The following is a 27,919-nucleotide window of genomic DNA, read 5'->3' on the forward strand; positions in this document are numbered from 1 at the left end:
AGTAGCATTGTGCGCTAATCTTCTAGGCTCTCAAAAAGGGGAACAGAATGCCATCTTGAGGATACAAAACACGCAATGTTCTTCATGCAGGTAAAACATCTCCAATACACAGTGTACACACAATGTAACACATACGATAACTTCTTGATAAGTTTTTGTGCACAACTTGTGCTATGGAAATACAAAATGTTTTTGGAATCATTTTGAATAACCTGTTAGCCTAATTGCGTGTCTTCTCCACGTTTCTTACAACATCAGCACTTTACCACAGACAAAATAAATTGTCCCAAAATTAGGCAGGCCTTCTGCTGTAGTCTCTCCTCGAAAATGGTCTCAGAATGCCTGACTGAATAAAGTAGTTGTAGAGACAACAGGAGAACTAAATGTTGTGGTGTCCAAATCAACAGCAAACCTATGTCGTAGGCATATCTATGCATAATGTTGTTCGATCTTGTTGGGTTGCATGTGAAACTTTTCTTATTTTTTATAGGCCTACTGATCTCATTAATAAATACGCATCTGGACTTTGTATGTCACACTATTACAAATACACATTTTGTTTGGGGTTTAACAATCATTATGCAGCTACAGTATTAGATTGCTACATTGACATACTGTATTAAGAGATATCATATCGTAAGCCATGAATTTAACTTGAATAGAAAGCACAAGGAACCTACAGGAATTTATACATTATACATTCAAGCCATACCAGTAAAGTAATCTGTTGAAATTAAAATACACAATTTAAATAAACGATAATCAAGATTTTATCTATCTTTTAAGATGCTTGAAAAAGCTATTCCTTATCTATGAATAAAATATTGTATTTTTTAAATAACACAAATGCAGTGACTAATGTAATCTCCTATACATGTATTAATACCTTATAACAACACTGATATGTGTAACTGACTGTGAATCACATGTTTATTTGGCATATCCCAGACGACATTGCGCGTACCTTGGGAACACCTAACTTAGAACTTAGGAGGCAAGAAGTAGAAGTTGATAACCTGTGCCATGGGCCAAACACACCAGTCCACCTTGAAGGAAAAGGAGCACAAACAAACCTTGAGGACTAGAGGGGTATCAATACAGAAATATAGAGTACAATGGGCCTATGCTTCTGATCCAAACCATTCTTGTCAAGTAAATTAATACATTAAAAAGAAAGATACAATAAGTTCCTTCCGAACAAAAGACAATAAAATCAAGCAGGTAAGAGGATAGAGAATACAAAGGCCAAATTGTAGGGAATAATTAGGGCTAGGATATGAAAAACACAGTCATACTATTTCACTAACCTTGTAGATCTCCCAGAACTTGTCTTTGGATTCTTCCAACCCTCAGACAGACTATGGCCCTTTATCTTGCCGATACCTGTAGGAAGATTGTTTTTAAAGTTACTGTGGTAAGTGAGTTTTGTTGTGAGCTTTTCCATGAGCAAGCTTTTCCAAGAGCAAACAAACAGTCCACGTTGACATTGATTTAACTTAGTATACTGTTAACGCTGACTTTAAAAAAAACTTTTAAAAACACACTCCCCTATGAAATACTATGCTCCATGGTCAGTGATGCAATCAGCTGATCGGTGAGGACTTTCTTGCTGGCAGCAGGTAGAGCATTACTGAAAGCAGGTAGAGCATTGATGAAAGCAGGTAGAGCATTGATGACAGCAGGTAGAGCATTGCTGACAGCAGGTAGAGCATTGCTGACAGCAGGTAGAGCATTGCTGACAGCAGGTAGAGCCTTGCTGACAGCAGGTAGAGCATTGCTGACAGCAGGTAGAGCATTGCTAACAAAAATAACTTGTCCAGCCACTGGTACAAGTAGCGCATGAAAGGCCCCATTGAACATCCTACTGCAACACATGCAACCTGCAGAGGGCAGTGTAACACAGCAACATGAAATACATGTCCTTGCTAATAGTGACACATATATACTACTGTATTGTATCTTGGAAAACACAAGGAAAATATGCAATAATCTTATCAATAAATAAAGGATACAATTAGAGAGAAGTATGTTTTGGAATATTATGGTTGAACTTTTTTTAATGCTATACATTTTCTTTTGGTTATGATTAGGAATATATCTTGCCCTCGCACATTCATGTTCATTGTCTTTCAAAAGTTATTTCATACAACACAGGTTGCTATCCTTGGTCCTGGAACTTACCTGTATGAGCCCAGTCACATGCCCTTTCAGGGACCCCACATTTTTTTCTGGTTTGCTGAATGATATTGCCGGCGGCAAGCATGCCCCCACAGCTCACAGTATTGGTTACAATAAGAATACCTGCTGTTGAAAAACGGCTTCCAGTAACCTGTAATCTTGACAAGAAACTCTCTGCTCGACTGAGGAATCATTATTATTATTCCAAACTACGGTTATCCAGTAAGTGGTCCACTAGGATAAATGTTCAATGTTATTGATGTACAGTACCAGTCAAACGTTTGGACACACCTACTCATTTTACCTTTATTTAACTAGGCACGTCAGTTAAGAACAAATTCTTATTTTCAATTACAGTCTAGGAACAGTGGGTTAACTGCCTTGTTCAGGGGGAGAACAACAGATTTTTACCTTGGGGATTTGATCTTGCAACCTTTCGGTTACTAGTCCAACACTCTAAACACTAGGCTACCTGCCACCCCTCATTCAAGGGTTTTTCTTATTTTTCTTATTTTCTACATTGTAGAAAGCTAGTGAAGACATCGACACTAAGAAATAACACATATGGAATCATGTAGTAAACAAAAAGTGTTAAACAAATCTAAATATATTTGAGATTCTTTAAAGTAGCCACCCTTTGCCTTGATGACAGCTTTGCACACTCTTGGCAGTCTCTTTGGCTTCAAAGCAGCTTCCCCTAACTCATCTAGGGTTTATACATAGCATTGGTGTCAAATGCATAATAGCGAGGAGTTTGAGGACATCATACTCCCCAATGCTGCACAAAAAAACAATTCAGCTGAAGCACAAGATCCCTCATCATTTATGTGGAATTCTGATTAATCAAAGAAGTAGTATGATAGAAAAGTGACTTGACAAATTAAATCTCTAAATACATTAAATTGTTTTGACATACTGTAACCTTCTAAGAATAGGCTACGGAGGAGGCTGGTGGGAGGAGTTATAGGAGGAAGGGCTCATCGTAATGCCTGCAAGGGAATTCATGGAACCGAGTCAAACACATGTTTTCCATATGTTTGACTCTGCTCCATTTATTCCATTCAAGCCATTACAATGAGCCCATCCTGCTATAATTCCTCCCACCAGCCTCCACTGACAGGCTACTATGTCATCTTCCATAAATCACATTAGAAGCACAATGCATAGAACAGGTGCAAAGGTCATATTTCTGATTTGATTAGAAAGACACCGATTAGAAAATCCACACTGGGACCATAATCCATAGTGAAAGATTATGATGTTTTTGGATAACCAAACAGCTCAATAAAAATGGTGCATCCATCCAAAACTAGATAGCGTCTACACAGCACCAGCATCTTCAGCTTTAGATCCGTGTGTAAGGTCTGTGAGTAGGATATTCATTCTTCCATTATTTCGTTTTTGATTAAGAAATGCAACCAAAGAAAAATCAGACAGCTTGAAATCTTGTAGCCGTCATACTTTCGATCTTACATTTTTACATCGTGCTCCAATAGACAGACCAAATTATGTTGAAGGACATGACCCTTAATCAGCAGTATAACAAGGGAGAACACGTCTCTTTAACAGCACTGAAAGCAGCACAGACAGTCCTATTAAACCCGCCAGGGAAGAGGCTTGCTATGTCACTGGTTTGTCTGTGGTCTCCCCTAGGCAAGACTCAGTGAAGCTATGCAGAACCATGACAACCACGACAAAGCCTTCTACTGTTAGAGCACTCACTCAAAAAGGTATTCATCCCCACAGTGCCTGTCAAAAAAGTAAATATCTGATCTAATAGGATAAAAACTCACATTCAACATAAAACGCAGATTTAATAAAGAAAGACCAAGTCCTTTTAAAGTAGTTTACTTTCATTTCGTATTCATTACATCCCCAATATTCATTTACAAAGGCTAGTGAAACTTCCTCACTTTATAAAAAATGGATTGCTATCAGAGAGCTTATTCCACACAGCTCATTCCACACAGCTCATTCCACACAGCTCATTCCACACAGCTCATTCCACAAAGGCTCATTCCACACATCTCATTCCACACAGCTCATTCCACACAGCTCATTCCACACATCTCATTCCACACAGCTCATTCCACACAGCTCATTCATTGAGCAATGAAACAGTACATGACGTCCATTTTCTTGATTTTTGAATAATTGTGTAATATTGATAGTTAAACCAGATTTTTAAAAAAATACATTGATAGCGTTAAAACATTATTGATACCACACATTTTTAAGGTGGCATTTACCATCCATATTTAGCAATCAAACACAGAGGCACATGGCAGTATAGCGCAGTGTTGAGACGTAGATGGTTTACTCGTCATGGTAACTGTAACTTCTGTGTCGTTTCATCAGAGCCGTACTACAGGCCTCAGGCTTGGACCCCTAAAGGAGAATGTGACAGAGAACAGAAATCAAAGGACTATCTTTCTTATTCCTACAGCACACTCTAGTGCAGTGGTCACAAACCGGTCGATCGTGACCCTAGTCCATCACCAAACACACTCTAGTGCAGTGGTCACCAACCGGTCGATCGCGATCCTAGTCCATCACCAAACACACTCTAGTGCAGTGGTCACCAACCGGTTGATCGCGATCCTAGTCCATCACCAAACATTTCTGTAGAAAAGCGATTAAGGCTTGCTGTCCTTTATGTATATTATTGGTGTTGCATTTGATTCACAAGTCCTGCACACTGGGCAGGTGAAGTGTTCCCATTTTGAACCATTTCATTTGTCTGAAAAGACAAGCTCCACCTGCCCTGCGGACCAGGAGGTCTGTGGCTAAACTGAGGTCGCATACTGTGCTGGCAAATCGGATAGCTCAAATCACCGTTCCTACAGCTTCCACGACCCTGGCCACAGCGAAGTTTGAAAGGCAACTAGCCTACATTAGATGTAATAACTTTTAAAACCAGGACCAGAGAGTGACTGTCAAAGAATAAGAAGAATTTTGAGTGAGTTCATGTCTAAGTTTTTATTCAGCACTGTCAACACTGTTTTTATTCAACACAATTACAATACATAAAATGCGCTTATCCCTACTTCCACTTGTGCTGCAGCTGCAATGAATTAGTAGATAAGTGTATCGATAGCCCTGCGTTTTTATTAATATTATTATTATCAGCAGCTCTTTGTGTCTTTTTTAATATTGAGGAATATTTCACTTTCTCTGGTCATAGGAACAACATGGATTTGTGCAGATGCGGTGCGACTTGAGTTTTGCCATCAGGTCCCCTCTCTCTGGTCAGTCTCACCGGGGGAAATAAAGGAGAGCTCAGGGACAGTGAGAGGCGGACCCTCTGTTGCTCTCTCCCTATGTCCGCTGAGACTAATGCCGTGTTCAAAACAACTGGTGTCATGATTTGACCTCATTTTTGACCTCATTTTTTTCCCAGAGTTCCCAGTTGTCTTGAAAGCACCATGACCATCAGATACAGGTACCATCAGTCCAGTAAAATAAAAAATGTAATTATTTCCATTTTTGCTCAGCTGTGCCTCGCAAGTCATACAACAACTGATCTATTTTGTTATCAAAGCTTGGGTTTTGAAATATTATATGGAAGAACAATATTGGCAGGCCAGAGATACTGTACAGCCAATGTACTGAGATAATGTAGGCTAATAGGCATACTGCACAAACCACCTTCCTAGAGAACTGTTTTATTAGGTGAATGTTAATTTTTTTAAGTCTGTCTTTAAAAAAATCTGGGTGGTAGATCTCCTCTTGCTTTTTGACTGCGAAAGTGATCTTGACTCAGAAAAAGGTTTGATGGAGTAAGGCGTCAAGAAATATCAACTTCATCAGGTACTGTCCTACCATCAATGGTACAGTATATGTAAAGGCTATTCTATACGCAGTGGTTTCTATAGACAGGAAAAAAGATGCATAGAAACAAGGAACGAATAATGGATGGATAAGACATTATACTGTTAATATTGGAATGGTGTTTTTGGGCGGGCCAAAACTTACCTTGTACATGCTGCAGACCAGAGCGAAGAGCGAAGACATTGCTTTGTCCTGAAGTTCTTCTGTGTGCTCCTGAGAAAAGTTTCCACATTACTATAACAATCGAGGCAATAAACGTTGTTGAGTGGTAAAATACCTTACTCGTAGTGGTTTGTAATACAGTTAACATACCTTACTCGTAGCGGTTTGTAATAGAGTTAACATACCTTACTCGTAGTGGTTTGTAATACAGTTAACATACCTTACTCGTAGTGGTTTGTAATAGAGTTAACATACCTTACTCGTAGTGGTTTGTAATAGAGTTAACATACCTTACTCGTAGTGGTTTGTAATAGAGTTAACATACCTTACTCGTTCGTAGTGGTTTGTAATAGAGTTAACATACCTTACTCGTAGTGGTTTGTAATAGAGTTAACATACCTTACTCGTAGTGGTTTGTAATAGAGTTAACATACCTTACTCGTAGTGGTTTGTAATAGAGTTAACACAAAGTATTAAATGCAATGCAGACACAAGAAACACAAATATTTTGCCTCAGAGAACTTACCCCATTTATGACAATCCAAGGCACATAGTTGTGGGTTGGCTTCAGGGCACCAGTCTTCACTGCATTCTGATGCATTAGCTGATTCCCCTGGTCTCCCTTCACACAGGTCATGATGCTGTCCCACTTGGTGGTTGGGTCATAGAGCTCCACACACTGTCAAGGGAAGAGGTGGTCAGAACACTCTTCACTATTTCCAAGTATCCTCATATTTACAATGCCATCCAGTCATATCTCATATTTCCCTCCAGCCATACCCTTACACTATCTTATGTGAGCAGAGCATATCATCAAGCACAAAAACTAATTCCATTCTATATACTTTTTGTTCGTATTTCTCAAGGGTATTAGAATACAAATAGGGGGTGTTGTATATTGTTTGAGGTAGGGTCTTTTCATGGTTTTGTGTAGATAGAGAGAAGGTAAGAGTTAATGTCACTCACCTTCTCGCCTGCTTTAACCACATCAGTGGAGGCCTCCATGCAGTAGATTATCTGGAAGGCGTTACTTCCTGTCACATTCAATATGCAGGTCTGATGAGAGAGAGAGAGGGAAAAAACACATGTTTCAGCCCAGTTCAAGCTGGTATTACCTGGTATTTACATGGTAGTAACTAAGAAACTATATGGTGACATTAATACTTTCTGGTACTTTAGTGATGCATCAATGAGTGTAATTGCTAGGCAATTAATCAGTAATTACTGTTCTAATAAATAATAAATAACTACCTGGTAGAATGTAAAATAAAGCATTACCAAAATCTCACCTCGATCATGTTGCCAAGACACTCTTCTTCGCCGTGCTGGCAGGTGAACTGATACTTCTTCCCATCAAAAGATTCCTGTAGTGAGACAAACAGAAATGACTTTGACTAAACACAACATTCCTCAACTCCATTCACTGATAACGACATCCAAGTATTATATCCAAAATCAAAGCAAGAGTCATGAGATGATAGTCATCGTCTCTAGCCTAGTGTACATACTCCTGCATTTCCATAGGGCACCAGCGTGACACTCATGGCGTCCTGCAGCATGGTCCATGTGGGTAAGAGCTGTGAGGTGAGGAAGTAGCGGCATGCTGGGCACAGACTCTCATAATACAGCTCCACCTGAACTGACTGCTCCAGCGTGTTGGGCTTGGTGGCATTGGTTTCCAGGCACTGCTTCAGAACCTGCCACAACAAAAGTAAAGAGTCAATTGATAACCTGTTTCTTGTGCTGTGTATTTGTGTTGCCTTTACAGTAAAGCAACACAAGTTAACAAACACACACAGTATGGTTGAATTTTTAGGCCTAAATAGGGTCTATATGTCAAGCAGAATCTGTAGAGACAATTATGGGTGTTGATATTCTATTTTAATATTATTTTTAATGTACAAACATACATTTTTCTCATTCTCTTCCTCATTCTCTACTGAAGTAAAAGTTGGGCAGTTCCACAGCAACGGAATTATGCTGAGATTTATCACTTTAAAATGTATGCCAAACAAAAACCATTGACTTCAAAGTTACACCAACCCAACTATGGACAATGAAAACTTTGAACAAGATACATAACAACAAAAATCTTGCTGTTTTATTCTGTTACCAAACTTTGTATCTGTAAATGTGTTTTTGTAAAATGTTCTGGGAACAATTTTAAAATTAGTCATTGTGCATAGAGTTGTATGGTTTGTTAAACTTTGAAATCAATGGTTTTTGTTTGGTATTTTGTCTTGGCGTTACCAAGGAATTGCCCAGTTGCCTCTTCAGTGGTGATCGGAGATCACTTTCCCCTGACCAATCAAAACACACAAAAACAAATCTAAGACACAGGCTACGAATATATCGTTCTCACCCGTTGTAACGTGTAGCCCAATTACAGCGATACAACCACAACACACAGTTTAAGTCAATGTGTTACCAAAACATTGCACACATTTAATTACGACAAGAAACTCGTCAAGTAAACTTATTTTACCCCACATTCGATGGCTGAGTCCAAAGAGGTACACCACTGCGATGGAGAATATGAGCAAGACTTGCAATCTACATTTGACCAGATGGTCAAAAGTGTAAACAGAATAATACCCTTCATCTTCCCTTCAGCACAAGACGACAGACACTGGCCACAGTCAGTAAATATACTCAAATATATTTAGTGATTCAAAGTATATCACGGTACCCTCTCACTAAGAAAATATATTTTCGATTTTACGATTGGTTCTCAGTCATGTGACCACTAATAGCGTCACTAAACACCGGCAAAGTTTGCGTTACATTGTATCATATCAAGATTGTCTTGATATTGATTATATTGTCACGATTTGTTATCTACCTGGAGGTATTTGTTTAACTTTGTTTCATCCAACTCTTATTGGTGTTTATTGTGGCAAAGCAGATATTCATTATGATGCAAAATGTATTGTCAGGCACGTATGCCCTGGTTATAATGTATTATAATAGTCTCTTATCCTGACTGTACCCTACTACTTATTTAAAGCCTACCAGACGTTCTGAAAAAAAGTTTAAAAGTTGATACTGTACATAGAGACATAACATTTTACAAGCCTTATTATAAACCGGGTGGGCTCTCCCTGAATGCTGATTGGCTGAAAGCCGTTGTATTTCGGACCATATACCAGGGGTATGACAAAATATATATTTTTACTAGTCTAATTACATTGGTAACCAGTTTTTAATTTAAAAAAAGGCACCTCTGGGGTTTGTGGTATATGGCCAATATTTTTTGGTATACAGTGTGGCCAATATACCACGGCTAAGGTCTGTAACCAGGCACTCCGATAAGAGCAGCCCTTAGCCTGGTATATTGGCCATATACCACACCTCCTCAGGAGGCTTAATTCTAATACATTTGATAATATATTACAAAGGCGGATGCTCATACATGTACATGCTTATTATTACAAGTTGTAAAGCATGATACCTGCAGGCTTTAACCAGATAGATATTGTTCTTGATAGGCAGTGTTTAGACAGACACCCAATTCAGATTTTTTTATTTTAAGAATCACATCAGATCTTTTCCCGTCAGATATTTTTCAGAGCTGATCTGATTGGTCAAAAGACCAATTAGTGGGAAAAAATCTGTCTCTGGCTGCTTGTCTAAACACAGCCATATTCACATCAAGGCACCCTTTACATTGCTACATTACTGTAAGGGACTGATGTGGAGAAAGCGTGAGATGTACAGACAGGTAAGAGCAGGGGCAGATTACCCATTTGGCAATTATGGCAAATCCCAGATGGGCTGGACCATTTCTTAGTTGGATGGGCTGGTCGAAATTGACACACACACAAAAAAACTGTTCTGTCAAAATTAAACAATGAGAAAGGTGACATGACTGGCGGCCCATGGACCTGTTCAGATTTTTTTTTACTATTATTATTTTTGCGCAATTTGGCTGTTATACTAGTCTATAATGAGCCTTTGGCTGATCAGTGGGCAACGGCCGGCCCCACTACCAAGATGGTCAGCCCGGTTTTCTGATATGCTGAGTTGAGGTCGCACAAACTCACATTCAAAATAAAACGCAGCATCATGAAAGAGATCTGCTCCAACTCTGTCATCAGTTAGACAGCAAGGATCATGAAACGAAAAAAAAAAAAAGTACCTATAAATGTAGAAAGAGCATATTCTACATTGTCACCTCACTCAAAACTTCCTATTTCTGGGCGGCTAAAACCATGATTTGGTCAAACTGTGAAGTGCATTATACACATGATTCCTGTAATGAAAGTGTCTGCCTGGCCCCTGTGCCTGTGCCGTCGCTGGGGCCTGCTGCTGTGGTGAGCGAGCCACTCTCCTCTCCACCCATGTGCCTGAGAGAAAAATGCTTTATGATTGTATAACATTTCAAAATGCAATCATAGGAAAAACACAGCTTTGGAAGCTTAGTCCCCTTGGCCCTGTCAAAGAGAGGAGGGTCTCAGCTTTCTGTAGGCATATCTTAATTCTCAATACACTGAGTGTACAAAACATTAGGCACACCTGCTCTTTCCATGAGAGACTGGCCAGGTGAATCCAGGTGGAAGCTATGATCCCTTATTGATGTCACTTGTTAAATCCACTTCAATCAGTCTATATTAAGGGGAGGAGACAGGTTAAATAATGATGTTTAAGCCTTGAGACAATTGAGACATGGATTGTGTATGTGTGCGATTCAGAGGATGAATGGGCAAGACAAAAGATTGAAGTGCCTTTGAACAGGGTATGGTAGTAGGTGCCAGGCGCACCAGTTTGAGTGTGTCAAGAACTGTAACGCTGCTGGGTTTTTCAAGCCAACAGTTTCCTGTGTGTATCAAGAATGGTCCACCACCCAAAGGATATCCAGCCAATTTGACACAACTGTGGGACGCATTGGAGTCAACATGGGCCAGCATCCCTGTGGAACACTTTCGACACCTTGTAGAGTCCATGCCCGGACGAATTGAGGCTGTTCTGAGGGCAAAAGGGGGGTCCAACTTGATATTAGGAAGGTGTTCCTAATGTTTTGTACACTCAGTGTATAGCTAAGATGCCACTCCTTTCCACTGCTTGTCATTGCCAAAGATACTGACCTTTTTGCCATCTTCAAATATGAACATTCTCTCATTAATGAGCTCAAGGAGATCCTGATCCTGATTCGATAACCCTCACAGCTATCCTCCAATCACAATGATTATCAAAATATTGGTACTATCACTCTTTTCCTCTCCCAAAAACACATTGGTATCTGGTTGCTTAGCAACCATTTTTTGTTTTTCCAGTCTAACCCTAACCCTAAAATCTCAAACTAACTAAATATATACTGCAATTCCAACCACAAAACATCTTCGCTTTATTTTAAGCCTCGAAATACAACAAATTGCCTAGCTACAGTAACAGCTAAATGTTTGATTTTGAATTAGTTATAGTTCTTATTCTATTTACGAGTGTCACGTATACTCCCTCTCTGGCCTCTAGGTCACCAGGCTGCTTGTTATGGCGCACACCATCGTTACGTGCACCAGCAAGTCATCAGACTCACCTGGACTCCATCACCTCCCTGATTACCTTCCCTATATACAGTAGAAGTCAGAAGTTTACATACACTTAGGTTGGAGTAATAAAAACGTTTTTTTCGACCACTCCACAAATTTCTTGTTAACAAACTAGAGTTTTGGGAAGTGGGTTAGGACATCTACTTTGTGCATAACAAAATTAATTTTTCCAACAATAATTTACAGACAGATTATTTTACTTATAATTCACTGTATCACAATTCCAGTGGGTCAGAAGTTTACATACACTAAGATGACTGTGCCTTTAAACAACTTGGAACATTCCAGAAAATGATGTCATGGCTTTAGAAGCTTCTCATAGGCTAATTGACATCATTTGAGTCAATTGGAGGTCTCCTGTGGATGAATTTCAAGGCTGACCTTCAAACTCAGTGCCTCTTTGCTTGACATCCTGGGAAAATCAAAATAAATCAGCCAAGACCTCAGAAAAATAATTGTAGACCTCCACAAGTCTGGTTCATCCTTGGGAGCAATTTCTAAATGCCTGAAGGTACCATGTTCATCTGTACAAACAATAGGACACAAGTATAAACACCATGGGACCATGCAGCCGTCATACCGCTCAGGAAGGAGATGCATTCTGTCTCCTAGAGATGAACACACTTTGGTGCGAAAGTGCAAATCAATCCCAGAACAACAGCAAAGGACCTTGTGAAGATGCTGGAGGAAACAGGTACAAAAGTATCTATATCCAGAGTAAAACGAGTCCTATATTGACATAACCTGAAAGGCCGCTCAGCAAGGAAGAAGCCACTGTTCCAAACCCACCATAAAAAGCCAGACTACGGTTTGCAACTGCACATGGGGACAAAGATCAAACTGTTTGGCCATAATGACCATTTGTTTGGAGGAAAAAGGGGGAGGCTTGCAAGCCGAAGAACACCATCCCAACCGTGAAGCACAAGGGTGGCAGCATCAGGTTGTGAGGGTGTTTTGCTGCAGGAGGGACTAGTGCACTTCACAAAATAGATGGCATCATGAGGTAGAAAAATTATGTGGATATATTGAAGCAACATCTCAAGACATCAGTCAGGAAGTTAAAGCTTGGTCGCAAATGGGTCTTCCGAATGGACAATGACCCCAAGCATACTTCCAAAGTTGTGGCAAAATGCTTAAGGACAACAAAGTCAAGGTATTGGAGTGGCCATCACAAAGCCCTGACCTCAATCCCATCGAAAATTTGTGGGCAGAACTGAAAAAGCATGTGAGAGCAAGGAGGCCTATAAACCTGACTCAGTTACACCAACTCTGTCAGGAGGAATGGGCCAAAATTCACCCAACTTATTGTGGGAAGCTTGAGGAAGGCTACCAAAATGTTTGACCCAAGTTAAACAATTTAAAGGCGATGCTACCAAATACTAATTGAGTGTATGTAAACTTCTGACCCACTGAGAATGTGATGAAAGAAATAAAAGCTGAAATAAATTATTCTCTCTACTATTATTCTGACATTTCACATTCTTAAAATAAAGTGGTGGTGTCACGACTCTCGCCGAAGTTGGTCCCTCTCCTTGTTCGGGCGGCGTTCGGCAGTCGAGGTCACCGACCTTCTAGCCATCGCTGATCCTCTTTTCATTTTCCTTTGGTTTTGTCTTGTCTTGTCTTCCATCACACCTGGTTCCAATCCCATCAATTACATATTGTGTATTTACCCCTCTGTTCCCCCTCATGTCATTGTGGGTGATTGTTTATTGTAAGTGCTTGTGCTCGTCTGTCCTGGTGTGTATTTACCCCTCTGTTCCCCCTCATGTCCTTGTGCTCGTCTGTCCTGGTGTGTATTTACCTCTCTGTTCCCCCTCATGTCCTTGTGCACGGCTGTCCTGGTGTGTATTTACCCCTCTGTTCCCCCTCGTCTGTCCTGGTGTGTATTTACCCCTCTGTTCCCCCTCGTCTGTCCTGGTGTGTATTTACCCCTCTGTTCCCCCTCGTCTGTCCTGGTGTGTATTTACCCCTCTGTTCCCCCTTGTCTGTCCTGGTGTGTATTTAACCCTCTGTTCCCCCTCATGTCCTGGTGTGTATTTAACCCTCTGTTCCCCCTCGTCTGTCCTGGTGTGTATTTAACCCTCTGTTCCCCCTCATGTCCTGGTGTGTATTTACCCCTCTGTTCCCCCTCGTCTGTCCTGGTGTGTATTTAACCCTCTGTTCCCCCTCGTATGTCCTGGTGTGTATTTAACCCTCTGTTCCCCCTCATGTCCTGGTGTGTATTTACCCCTCTGTTCCCCCTCGTCTGTCCTGGTGTGTATTTAACCCTCTGTTCCCCCTCGTGTGTCCTGGTGTGTATTTAACCCTCTGTTCCCCCTCATGTCCTGGTGTGTATTTAACCCTCTGTTCCCCCTCGTCTGTCCTGGTGTGTATTTAACCCTCTGTTCCCCCTCATGTCCTGGTGTGTATTTAACCCTCTGTTCCCCCTCATGTCCTGGTGTGTATTTACCCCTCTGTTCCCCCTCGTCTGTCCTGGTGTGTATTAACCCCTCTGTTCCCCCTCGTCTGTCCTGGTGTGTATTTAACCCTCTGTTCCTCCTCATGTCCTTGTGGGTGATTGTTTATTGTAAGTGCTTGTGCACGTCTGTCCTGGTGTGTATTTAACCCTCTGTTCCCCCTCGTCTGTCCTGGTGTGTATTTAACCCTCTGTTCCCCCTCATGTCCTGGTGCGTGTCTGTCCTGGTGTGTATTTACCCCTCTGTTCCCCCTCATGTCCTGGTGCATGTCTGTCCTGGTGTGTATTTACCCCTCTGTTCCCCCTCATGTCCTGGTGCATGTCTGTCCTGGTGTGTATTTACCCCTCTGTTCCCCCTCATGTCCTGGTGCGTGTCTGTCCTGGTGTGTATTTACCCCTCTGTTCCACCTCATGTCCTGGTGCGTGTCTGTCCTGGTGTGTATTTACCCCTCTGTTCCCCCTCGTCTGTCCTGGTGTGTATTGAACCCTCTGTTCCCCCACGTCTGTCCTGGTGTGTATTTAACCCTCTGTTCCCCCTCGTCTGTCCTGGTGTGTATTTAACCCTCTGTTCCACCTCGTCTGTCCTGGTGTGTATTTAACCCTCTGTTCCCCCTCGTCTGTCCTGGTGTGTATTTAACCCTCTGTTCCCCCTCGTCTGTCCTGGTGTGTATTTACCCCTCTGTTCCCCCTCGTCTGTCCTGGTGTGTATTTAACCCTCTGTTCCTCCTCATGTCCTTGTGGGTGATTGTTTATTGTAAGTGCTTGTGCACGTCTGTCCTGGTGTGTATTTAACCCTCTGTTCCCCCTCGTCTGTCCTGGTGTGTATTTAACCCTCTGTTCCCCCTCGTCTGTCCTGGTGTGTATTGAACCCTCTATTCCCCCACGTCTGTCCTGGTGTGTATTTAACCCTCTGTTCCCCCTCGTCTGTCCTGGTGTGTATTTAACCCTCTGTTCCCCCTTGTCTGTCCTGGTGTGTATTTAACCCTCTGTTCCCCCTCGTCTGTCCTGGTGTGTATTTAACCCTCTGTTCCCCCTCGTCTGTCCTGGTGTGTATTTACCCCTCTGTTCTCCCTCGTCTGTCCTGGTGTGTATTTAACCCTCTGTTCCTCCTCATGTCCTTGTGGTTGATTGTTTATTGTAAGTGCTTGTGCACGTATGTCCTGGTGTGTATTTAACCCTCTGTTCCCCCTCGTCTGTCCTGGTGTGTATTTACTCCTCTGTTCCCCCACGTCTGTCCTGGTGTGTATTTAACCCTCTGTTCCCCCTCGTCTGTCCTGGTGTGTATTTAACCCTCTGTTCCCCCTCGTCTGTCCTGGTGTGTATTTACCCCTCTGTTCCCCCTCGTCTGTCCTGGTGTGTATTTAACCCTCTGTTCCCCCTCGTCTGTCCTGGTGTGTATTTACCCCTCTGTTCCCCCTCGTCTGTCCTGGTGTGTATTTAACCCTCTGTTCCCCCTCGTCTGTCCTGGTGTGTATTTACCCCTCTGTTCCCCCTCGTCTGTCCTGGTGTGTATTTAACCCTCTGTTCCCCCTCGTCTGTCCTGGTGTGTATTTACCCCTCTGTTCCCCCTCGTCTGTCCTGGTGTGTATTTAACCCTCTGTTCCCCCTCGTCTGTCCTGGTGTGTATTTACCCCTCTGTTCTCCCTCGTCTGTCCTGGTGTGTATTTAACCCTCTGTTCCCCCTCGTCTGTCCTGGTGTGTATTTAACCTTCTGTTCCCCCTCGTCTGTCCTGGTGTGTATTTAACCCTCTGTTCCCCCTCGTCTGTCCTGGTGTGTATTTACCCCTCTGTTCCCCCTCGTCTGTCCTGGTGTGTATTTACCCCTCTGTTCCCCCTCGTCTGTCCTGGTGTGTATTTACCCCTCTGTTCCCCCTCGTCTGTCCTGGTGTGTATTTACCCCTCTGTTCCCCCTCGTCTGTCCTGGTGTGTATTTACCCCTCTGTTCCCCCTCGTCTGTCCTGGTGTGTATTTACCCCTCTGTTCCCCCTCGTCTGTCCTGGTGTGTATTTAACCCTCTGTTCCCCCTCGTCTGTCCTGGTGTGTATTTAACCCTCTGTTCCCCCTCGTCTGTCCTGGTGTGTATTTAACCCTCTGTTCCCCCTTGTCTGTCCTGGTGTGTATTTACCCCTCTGTTCCCCCTCGTCTGTCCTGGTGTGTATTTAACCATCTGTTCCTCCTCATGTCCTTGTGGGTGATTGTTTATTGTAAGTGCTTGTGCACGTCTGTCCTGGTGTGTATTTAACCCTCTGTTCCCCCTCGTCTGTCCTGGTGTGTATTTAACCCTCTGTTCCCCCTCGTCTGTCCTGGTGTGTATTGAACCCTCTATTCCCCCACGTCTGTCCTGGTGTGTATTTAACCCTCTGTTCCCCCTCGTCTGTCCTGGTGTGTATTTAACCCTCTGTTCCCCCTCGTCTGTCCTGGTGTGTATTTAACCCTCTGTTCCCCCTCGTCTGTCCTGGTGTGTATTTAACCCTCTGTTCCCCCTCGTCTGTCCTGGTGTGTATTTACCCCTCTGTTCTCCCTCGTCTGTCCTGGTGTGTATTTAACCCTCTGTTCCTCCTCATGTCCTTGTGGGTGATTGTTTATTGTAAGTGCTTGTGCACGTATGTCCTGGTGTGTATTTAACCCTCTGTTCCCCCTCGTCTGTCCTGGTGTGTATTTACCCCTCTGTTCCCCCTCGTCTGTCCTGGTGTGTATTTAACCCTCTGTTCCCCCTCGTCTGTCCTGGTGTGTATTTAACCCTCTGTTCCCCCTCGTCTGTCCTGGTGTGTATTTACCCCTCTGTTCCCCCTCGTCTGTCCTGGTGTGTATTTAACCCTCTGTTCCCCCTCGTCTGTCCTGGTGTGTATTTACCCCTCTGTTCCCCCTCGTCTGTCCTGGTGTGTATTTAACCCTCTGTTCCCCCTCGTCTGTCCTGGTGTGTATTTACCCCTCTGTTCCCCCTCGTCTGTCCTGGTGTGTATTTAACCCTCTGTTCCCCCTCGTCTGTCCTGGTGTGTATTTACCCCTCTGTTCCCCCTCGTCTGTCCTGGTGTGTATTTAACCCTCTGTTCCCCCTCGTCTGTCCTGGTGTGTATTTACCCCTCTGTTCTCCATCGTCTGTCCTGGTGTGTATTTAACCCTCTGTTCCCCCTCGTCTGTCCTGGTGTGTATTTACCCCTCTGTTCCCCCTCGTCTGTCCTGGTGTGTATTTAACCCTCTGTTCCCCCTCGTCTGTCCTGGTGTGTATTTACCCCTCTGTTCCCCCTCGTCTGTCCTGGTGTGTATTTACCCCTCTGTTCCCCCTCGTCTGTCCTGGTGTGTATTTACCCCTCTGTTCCCCCTCGTCTGTCCTGGTGTGTATTTACCCCTCTGTTCCCCCTCGTCTGTCCTGGTGTGTATTTAACCCTCTGTTCCCCCTCGTCTGTCCTGGTGTGTATTTAACCCTCTGTTCCCCCTCGTCTGTCCTGGTGTGTATTTAACCCTCTGTTCCCCCTCGTCTGTCCTGGTGTGTATTTAACCCTCTGTTCCCCCTCGTCTGTCCTGGTGTGTATTTAACCCTCTGTTCCCCCTCGTCTGTCCTGGTGTGTATTTAACCCTCTGTTCCCCCTCGTCTGTCCTGGTGTGTATTTAACCCTCTGTTCCCCCTCGTCTGTCCTGGTGTGTATTTACCCCTCTGTTCCCCCTCGTCTGTCCTGGTGTGTATTTACCCCTCTGTTCCCCCTCGTCTGTCCTGGTGTGTATTTAACCCTCTGTTCCCCCTCGTCTGTCCTGGTGTGTATTTAACCCTCTGTTCCCCCTCGTCTGTCCTGGTGTGTATTTAACCCTCTGTTCCCCCTCGTCTGTCCTGGTGTGTATTTAACCCTCTGTTCCCCCTCGTCTGTCCTGGTGTGTATTTAACCCTCTGTTCCCCCTCGTCTGTCCTGGTGTGTATTTACCCCTCTGTTCCCCCTCGTCTGTCCTGGTGTGTATTTAACCCTCTGTTCCCCCTCGTCTGTCCTGGTGTGTATTTAACCCTCTGTTCCCCCTCGTCTGTCCAGGTGTGTATTTACCCCTCTGTTCCCCCTCGTCTGTCCTGGTGTGTATTTACCCCTCTGTTCCCCCTCGTCTGTTCTGGTGTGTATTTAACCCTCTGTTCCCCCTCGTCTGTCCTGGTGTGTATTTAACCCTCTGTTCCCCCTCGTCTGTCCTGGTGTGTATTTAACCCTCTGTTCCCCCTCGTCTGTCCTGGTGTGTATTTACCCCTCTGTTCTCCCTCGTCTGTCCTGGTGTGTATTTAACCCTCTGTTCCCCCTCGTCTGTCCTGGTGTGTATTTAACCCTCTGTTCCCCCTCGTCTGTCCTGGTGTGCGGCAGGTTATGTACCCATTATTTTATTGTTCTGTTTTCCGGTGGGTTTTTTTGTTATTAAACTGCGCCGTTTAGAAACACAGTTTTTACTCTCCTGCGTCTGACTTCTCTGCCGCCAGTACGCACCCCTTACAGGTGGTCCTAAGACAGGGACATTTTACTAGGATTAAATGTCAGGAATTGTGAAAAAACTGAGTTTAAATGTACAGTCGTATGAAAACGTTTGGGCGCCACTGACAATTTCCATGATTTCCATTTATAAATAATTGGGTGTTTGGATCAGCAATTTAATTTGGATCTATCAAATAACTGATGGACACAGAAATATTTCAGTAGTGAAATTAGGTTAATTGGATTAACAGAAAATGTGCAATATGCATCAAAACAAAATTAGACAGGTGCATCAATTTGGGCACCCCAATAGAAAATCACATCAATATTTAGTAGAGCCTAAAAAATAACAGCTTCTAGACGCTTCCCATAGCCTCTAATGAGTGTCTGGATTCAGGATGAAGGTATTTTGGACCATTCCTCCTTACAAAACATCTCCAGTTCAGTTAGGTTTGATGGTTGCCGAGCATGGACAGCCCACTTCAAATCATCCCACAGATTCTCAATGATATTCAGGTCTGGGGACTGGGATGGCCATTCCAGAACATTGTACTTGTTCCTCTGCATAAAAGCCTGGGTAGATTTTGAGCAGTGTTTTGGGTCGTTGTCTTGTTGAAATATCCAGCCCCGGCGTAACTTCAACTTTGTGACTGATTCTTCAACATTATTCCCAAGAATCTGCTGATATTGAGTGGAATCCATGCGACCTTCAACTTTAACAAGATTCCCAGTACCGGCACTGGCCACACAGCATGATGGAACCCCCACCAAATTGTACTGTGGGTAGCAAGTGTTTTTCTTGGAACGCTGTGTTCTTTTGCCGCCATGCATAACGTCCCTTGTTGTGACCAAATAACTCAATCTTTGTTTCATCAGTCCACAGCACCTTATTCCAAAATGAAGCTGGCTTGTCCAAATGTGCGTTTGCATACCTCAAGCGACTCTGTTTGTGGCGTGTGTGCAGAAAAGGCTTCTTCCTCATCACTCTCCCATACAGCTTCTCCTTGTGCAAAGTGCGCTGAATTGTTGAACGATGAACAGCGACACCATCTGCAGCAAGATGATGTTGAAGGTCTTTGGAGGTGGTCTGTGGGCTGTTTTTGACCGTTCTCACCATCCTTCGCCTTTGCCTCTCCGATATTTTACTTGGCCTGCCACTTCTGGCCTTAACAAGAACTGTGCCTGTGGTCTTCCATTTCCTCACAGTGGACACTGACAGCTTAAATCTCTGTGATAGCTTTTTGTAAATCCTCTAAACCATCATGTTGAACAATCTTTGTTTTCAGGTCATTTGAGAGTTGTTTTAAGGCCACTCTTCAGAGGAGAGTCAAAGAGAACAACAACTTACAATTGGCCACCTTAAATACCTTTTCTCATGATTGGATGTACTTGTCTATGAAGTTCCAGGCTTAATGAGCTCACCAAACCAATTGTGTGTTCCAATTAATCAGTGATGAGTAGTTACAGGTATTCAAATCAACAGAATGACAAGGGTGCCCACATTTTTGCATAGCCTATTTTTCACATCTGATTTAATTTCATACAACTTAATATTGCTACACTAAAAATCTTTGTCTGGACAATAACCCAGTACTCAGCTTTTATTAGAAAATGAATGGTATGCCACTGTGATCATTTTCTGTGACGACAGAGTAAATTATTATGCAGCCTCAGAGGGGTGCCCAAACTTTTTCACACGACTGTATTTGACTGAGGTGTATGTAAACTTCCAACTTCAACTGTATGTCACTCCCTTTGGTTCCTTCCCCAGGCATTATTGTTTCCTGTCTGTGCGTTGTTCGTGTTTCTTGTTTTGTATTATGTTTATTTTATTTATTAAATTAAGTTGTAATGTTAATGTTATTTCAAACAACAAATGAGCAACTAAATCCAGCTGCATATTGAACATTGAAATTGCCAAAAGGCCAGTCTCGTTGGCAGTGAATTGGAGTGGCAAGGAGTGGAATGTTAGCTACAAAGACTGGTACCCAGACTCATTTGATATGGCTTTGAGATACGGAGCGACGGGTGTGAAATGCGCACCAGCCATTGCGTAAAAGGTCTCAGGGGTACTTGTAGGCCTAGTAGCCCACAACTGCAACAGTCTTTTTAGGACATTACATTTACTGTTAAATGAATGGCTGCCAGCAGTGGGTATTGTAATTAGGGGCAGTGATCTAGTTCATGTGTTTTGAGTTTCCACTTCCTCAGGTGTTGAACCCTAATATTAGTTGGTAAACAAAGATTTTTACAGTAAAATACAGCAACTATAGTCTAATTGTCAATGCAAAATTCATGACAATCACTGGATTAGGTTGCACATAAAAATATGGCGGTGATGTGGGCTGGTGTGGATAAAAAGCCAGGGTAACATTCTTGTCCGAATCCATCCCTGGGCAAAAACACTACTTCTCTAGGCCTGCAGGATTCATGGATTAAACCCCTTATTAAAACACACCCTTTCCACATTGGCATGCTGTATTACAACTACTGGTGTCTTCTATGGAGAAGTGCCACACATCCGTTTTTTGGTCTATTATTGACTGTGGAGCACAGACAACTTGCAATGAACTAAGTGTCATTTCTATTCAGAATGAGGAAGTATGAGTTAAATGTCAGCATGTTTGCACAATCAGTGTCTATCAGTGAAGGTATTATTCATTTGTAACTTCAAACCAGTCACTGGTGAGTCAGTGTGGTTATCACTCAAAGATTTTGGAAGTTCCCATTTTATGGTTTTCACTCCAAGAACTTTAGCCTGGTCTCATAGACTAGACGTAATGTAGTAAATGTAAATCCAGTACACAATTAGTATGATATGTTACAGTTGGTATGGTTACATAAGGCAGAAGGTTACTAGCAACCCAAAGGTTGCATGTTTGAATCTTATCACTACTACTTAGCATGTTAGCTAAACCTTCCTTCAACCCTAAACTTAACCCCTTGCCTAGCTAATGTTAGCCACCTAACTAACGTTAGCGACAGCAAATTAGAATTCATAACATATCATACATTCTGCAAATTGGTAACAGATGGTACGAATTAGCTTAGACAATGCAATTCGTAACATATTTTAGAAATTGCAATTCATAACGTATCGTATGAATTGTAATTTGTAACATAGATGAAATGGATGATGGACATCCACTAATTAATACATACCATGAAGGCCAAATTATAGAGGAGGAACTCCAGGGCTGGATGGCATACCAGTGGGAACAATTGGTGGCTGTTGAACAATTGGTGGCTGACTAAATACTTTTTTGCCCCACTGTATATAGGAGTGGTTAAAACATGCTAATAATGGTACTCTGAGTATATATAAAAAAAAGTTTAGTATACTTCTTTTTTATATACTCAGAGTACCATTATTAGCATGTTTTAACCACTCCTATATACAGTGGGGCAAAAAAGTATTTAGTCAGCCACCAATTGTTCAAGTTCTCCCACTTACAGTGCCTTGCGAAAGTATTCGGCCCCCTTGAACTTTGCGACGTTTTGCCACATTTCAGGCTTCAAACATAAAGATATAAAACTGTATTTTTTTGTGAAGAATCAACAACAAGTGGGACACAATCATGAAGTGGAACGACATTTATTGGATATTTAAAACTTTTTTAACAAATCAAAAACTGAAAAATTGGGCGTGCAAAATTATTCAGCCCCTTTACTTTCAGTGCAGAAAACTCTCTCCAGAAGTTCAGTGAGGATCTCTGAATGATCCAATGTTGACCTAAATGACTAATGATGATAAATACAATCCACCTGTGTGTAATCAAGTCTCCGTATAAATGCACCTGCACTGTGATAGTCTCAGAGGTCCGTTAAAAGCGCAGAGAGCATCATGAAGAACAAGGAACACACCAGGCAGGTCCGAGATACTGTTGTGAAGAAGTTTAAAGCCGGATTTGGATACAAAAAGATTTCCCAAGCTTTAAACATCCCAAGGAGCACTGTGCAAGCGATAATATTGAAATGGAAGGAGTATCAGACCACTGCAAATCTACCAAGACCTGGCCGTCCCTCTAAACTTTCAGCTCATACAAGGAGAAGACTGATCAGAGATGCAGCCAAGAGGCCCATGATCACTCTGGATGAACTGCAGAGATCTACAGCTGAGGTGGGAGACTCTGTCCATAGGACAACAATCAGTCGTATATTGCACAAATCTGGCCTTTATGGAAGAGTGGCAAGAAGAAAGCCATTTCTTAAAGATATCCATAAAAAGTGTTGTTTAAAGTTTGCCACAAGCCACCTGGGAGACACACCAAACATGTGGAAGAAGGTGCTCTGGTCAGATGAAACCAAAATTGAACTTTTTGGCAACAATGCAAAACGTTATGTTTGGCGTAAAAGCAACACAGCTGAACCCACCATCCCCACTGTCAAACATGGTGGTGGCAGCATCATGGTTTGGGCCTGCTTTTCTTCAGCAGGGACAAGGAAGATGGTTAAAATTGATGGGAAGATGGATGGAGCCAAATACAGGACCATTCTGGAAGAAAACCTGATGGAGTCTGCAAAAGACCTGAGACTGGGACGGAGATTTGTCTTCCAACAAGACAATGATCCAAAACATAAAGCAAAATCTACAATGGAATGGTTCAAAAATAAACATATCCAGGTGTTAGAATGGCCAAGTCAAAGTCCAGACCTGAATCCAATCGAGAATCTGTGGAAAGAACTGAAAACTGCTGTTCACAAATGCTCTCCATCCAACCTCACTGAGCTCGAGCTGTTTTGCAAGGAGGAATGGGAAAAAATGTCAGTCTCTCGATGTGCAAAACTGATAGAGGCATACCCCAAGCGACTTACAGCTGTAATCGCAGCAAAAGGCGGCGCTACAAAGTATTAACTTAAGGGGGCTGAATAATTTTGCACGCCCAATTTTTCAGTTTTTGATTTGTTAAAAAAGTTTGAAATATCCAATAAATGTCATTCCACTTCATGATTGTGTCCCACTTGTTGTTGATTCTTCACAAAATAATACAGTTTTATATCTTTATGTTTGAAGCCTGAAATGTGGCAAAAGGTCGCAAAGTTCAAGGGGGCCGAATACTTTCGCAAGGCACTGTAAAAAGATGAGAGAGGCCTGTAATTTTCATCATAGGTACACTTCAACTATGACAGACAAAATGAGAAAAAAAATCCAGAAAATCACATTGTAGGATTTTAATGAATTTATTTGCAAATTATGGTGGAAAATAAGTATTTGGTCAATAACAAAAGTTTATCTCAATACTTTGTTATATACCCTTTGTTGGCAATGACAGAGGTCAAATGTTTTCTGTAAGTCTTCACAAGGTTTTCACACACTGTTGCTGGTATTTTGGCCCATTCCTCCATGCAGATCTCCTCTAGAGCAGTGATGTTTTGGGGCTGTTGCTGGGCAACACGGACTTTCAACTCCCTCCAAAGATTTTCTATGGGATTGAGATCTGGAGACTGAGAAAATCTCAGTTTACATTGGCGTGTTACGTGCAGTAATGTTTTGATTCCAAAACATCAGCGGATTTTGCAGATAGCCACATTAAATCCCAGAAATACTCGTAATAAACATTGATAAAAGATACAAGTGTTATTCACAGAATTAAAGATAGACTTCTCCTTAATGCAACCGCTGTGTCAGATAAAAAAAAAAAGCATAATCTGAGTATGGCGCTTAGAGCCCAATGCAACCAAAGAAATATCCGCACTCCCTGGAATGCACTCCCATGAATCCCAGTTCAACAATAAATGACTGATTTGTTCCATTAAGTCCATAATTTATGTCCAAATAGCCACTTGTTGTTAGCGTGTTCAGCCCAGTAATCCATCTTCATGAGGCGCAAGCACTACGTCCAGACAAAAACTCGAAAAGTTCTGTTACAGGTCACAGAAACATGTCAAACGATGTATGGAATCAATCTTTAGGATGTTTTTAACATAAAACTTCAATAATGTTCCAACCGGAGAATTCCGGAATTTGTCTGTAGAAAAGCACTGGAACGAGAGCTAACTCTGTCGGGACCGCGTGTCACGAGCCTGAGACACTCTGCCAGACCACTGACTCATTCAGCTCCCATTCCCCCCTCCTTTATAGCAGAAGCCTGAAACAAGTTTCTAAAGACGGTTGACATCTAGTGGAAGCCGTAGGACGTGCAACTTGACTCCATAGACACTGTGTATTCGGTAGGCCAAGCTTTGAAAAACTACAAACCTCAGATTTCTCACTTCCTGGTTGGATTTTTCTCAGGTTTTTGCCTACCATATGAGTTCTGTTATACTCACAGACATCATTCAAACAGTTTTAGAAACTTCAGAGTGTTTTCTATCCTAATAATATGCATATATTCGCATCTGGGACCGAGTAGGAGGCAGTTTACTCTGGGCACGCATTTCATCCAAAAGTGAAAATGCTGCCCCCTATCCCAAACAAGTAATCCACCTGAAAAGACAGAACAAATAATACAACAAATATTGTGGTTAAACTCAAATATACTAATTTATTAGAAAATGAAATGTTTACAGAAGGTATAATTTTAGTGAATGATATCATAAATAGGGCTGGTGGAGTTGTCACACATGCAGCTGACACAGACATATGGAAATGTCTGCTCTACCCAAAGTTACAAATAATTGCAGCACTAACACAAAAATGGAAGAGGCAAGTAGAAGGGGAAAAAAGTAAGGAACTTGTCTGTCTGTCTGTCTTGCATTAAAGAACAGAAATGGTTAAAGAAAAGTGTGATAAATAAAAACATATTCCAATTTCATTTAAGGACCAAAAAACTGACAGCTGTGCCATATAAATTGCAAAATAGTTGGGAAGAGATTTTCGATGTACCCATTCCATGGCACATGGTTTATGAATTGACACGCAAAACAACGCCGGATTCAAAACTTCAAATTTTTCAATTTAAATTACAATACAAAATTCTTGCAACCAATAGAATGTTATATATATGGGGGATACAATCTTACCAGCTCTGCAGATTTTCCTGTGAGGAGGCAGACTCATTAGATCATTTAATTTGGTACTGTCCATATGTAGCTCGTTTTTGGTCACAACAAAATGGCTGAACAATTGCAACATTTGCCTAGAACTAACTCTGCAGATAGCAATACTGGGTGATTTGACAAGCCATAGTCAATCAATCAATAATATAACAATTATTTTAGCAAAAATGTTCATCTTTAATTTACAATCTGTAGAAGCTATGAGAATAGAAAGGTTCAGTACTTTTGTGAAGCATCACAGCACAGTTGAAAAATATATGGCAAATAGAAATCCAAAATGGATGGTGTTAAGAGATAGATGGGAGGGGTTGAATGGAGCTGAAGGGTGGGACTAATAACAAGATAACCAATGTAAAACATACGGGGTCTGTAAAATGTATAAAGGTTCAGAAATGTTGTGAAATAGCACAGTTACAAATAGAAATCAAACTGGATGGACATCAGAAATAGAGGAAGGACTACAAACAAACAAAATATAACTATTGTAAAATAGATTGTTTGTAAAATGTGTATATTATGTATAAACTGAAGGTAGAAGCCTAAGTGTTATTGTTTATTAGTTTACTCCAATTGGGGGAAGGGTGGTAGGGTTTGTGGGGAATAATAAAGGTATATTCCCACAAAATGATATGCATATAGGTATGTGTATATACAGTTGAAGTCAGAAGTTTACATACACTTAGGTTTTTCAACCACTCCACAAATTTCTTGTAAACAAACTATAGCTTTGGCAAGTCAGTTAGGACATCTACTTTGTGCATGACACAAGTCATTTTTCCAACAATTGTTTACAGACAGATTATTTCACTTATAATTCACTGTAACACAATTCCAGTGGGTCAGATAAGTTTATATACACTAAGTTGACTGTGCCTTGAAACAGCTTGGAAAATTCCAGAAAATGATATCATGGCTTTAGAAGCTTCTGAAGCTTCAATTGACATCATTTGAGTCAATTGTAGGTGTATCTGTGGATGTACTTCAAGGCCTACCTTCAAATTCAGTGCCTCTTTGCTTGACATCATTGAAATCAGCCAAGACCTCAGAAAAAGAATTGTAGACCTCCGCAAGTCTGGTTCATCCTTGGGAGCAATTTCCAAACGCCTAAAGGTACCGTTTTCATTTGTACAAACAATAGCACGAAAGTATTAACACTATGGGACCACGCAGCTGTCATACCACTCAAGAAGGAGACGCGTTCTGTCTCCTAGAGATGAACACACTTTGGTGCAAAAAGTGCAGATCAATCCCAGAACAACAGCAAAGGACCTTGTGAAGATGCTGGAGGAAACAGGTACAAAAGTATCTATATCCACAGTAAAACGAGTCCTATATCGACATAAACTGAAAGGCAGCTCAGCAAGGAAGAAGCCACTGTTCCAAAACCGCCATAAAAAACTCAGACTACGGTTTGCAACTGCACATGGGGACAAAGATTGTACTTTTTGGAGAAATATCCTCTGGTCTGATGAAACAAACATTGACCTGTTTGTCCATAATGACCATTGTTATGTTTGGAGGAAAAGGGGGAGGCTTGCAAGTCGAAGAACACCATCCCAACCGTGAAGCACAGGGGTGGCAGCATCATGTTGTGGGTGTGCTTTGCTGCAGGAGGGACTGGTGCACTTCACAAAATAGATGGCATCATGAGGGAGAAAAATTATGTGGATATATTGAAGCAACATCTCAAAACATCAGTCAGGAAGTTAAAGCTTGGTCGCAAATGGGTCTTCCAAACGGACAATGACCCCAAGCATACTTCCAAAGTTGTGGCAAAATGCTTAAGGACAACAAAGTCAAGGTATTGGAGTGGCCATCACAAAGCCCTGACCTCAATCCCATAGAACATTTGTGGGCAGAACTGAAAAAGCATGTGAGAGCAAGGAGGCCTAAGAACCTGACTCAGTTACACCAGCTCTGTCAGGAGGAATGGGCCAAAATTCACCCAACTTATTGTGGGAAGCTTGTGGAAGGTTACCCAAAACGTTTGACCCAAGTTAAACGATGTAAAGGCAATGCTACCAAATACTAATTGAGTGTATGTAAACTTCTGACCCACTGGGAATATGATGAAAGAAATAAAAGCTGAAATAAGTAATTATCTTTACTATTATTCTGACGTTTCACATTCTTAAAATAAAGTGGTGATCCTAACTGACCTAAAACAGGGACTTTTTACTAGGATTGAATGTCAGGAATTGTGAAAAACCGAGTTTAAATGTGATTGGCTAAGGTTTATGTAAACTTCTGACTTCAAGTGTATATATGTATGTATGTATATATGGATATATGTATAAATGTTTATA

At 41.9% G+C, this 27,919-nt stretch overlaps 1 protein-coding gene, 1 long non-coding RNA gene and 1 pseudogene across 2 annotated transcripts; all 3 read right to left on the minus strand.

Annotated features, from left to right (window-relative positions):
• Window positions 1–530: 530 nt before the first annotated feature.
• On the minus strand, window positions 531–3,175 carry LOC149970825 (mpv17-like protein 2; annotated as a pseudogene).
• An 835-nt stretch (window positions 3,176–4,010) lies between these two features.
• Window positions 4,011–8,931, minus strand: LOC110508906 (gamma-interferon-inducible lysosomal thiol reductase). Its single transcript, XM_021589807.3, has 7 exons — window positions 8,657–8,931; window positions 7,680–7,868; window positions 7,461–7,535; window positions 7,138–7,227; window positions 6,698–6,850; window positions 6,154–6,222; window positions 4,011–4,566 (listed from the first exon to the last, which is right to left on the minus strand). The coding sequence occupies exons 1-7, from the start codon at window positions 8,771–8,773 to the stop codon at window positions 4,495–4,497; spliced, it is 765 nt and encodes a 254-aa protein (XP_021445482.3). The 5' UTR covers window positions 8,774–8,931; the 3' UTR covers window positions 4,011–4,494.
• Window positions 8,932–23,776: 14,845 nt separating this feature from the next.
• On the minus strand, window positions 23,777–26,216 carry LOC149970826 (uncharacterized). Its single transcript, XR_016493067.1, has 2 exons — window positions 25,578–26,216; window positions 23,777–25,041 (listed from the first exon to the last, which is right to left on the minus strand). It is a non-coding gene; the product is annotated as an uncharacterized LOC149970826 (long non-coding RNA).
• Between the last annotated feature and the right edge of the window lie 1,703 nt (window positions 26,217–27,919).

The sequence above is a fragment of the Oncorhynchus mykiss genome, chromosome 28 (assembly GCF_057628025.1).
Source record: "Oncorhynchus mykiss isolate SJ-2025 chromosome 28, ASM5762802v1, whole genome shotgun sequence".
Lineage (NCBI taxonomy): Eukaryota > Metazoa > Chordata > Actinopteri > Salmoniformes > Salmonidae > Oncorhynchus > Oncorhynchus mykiss.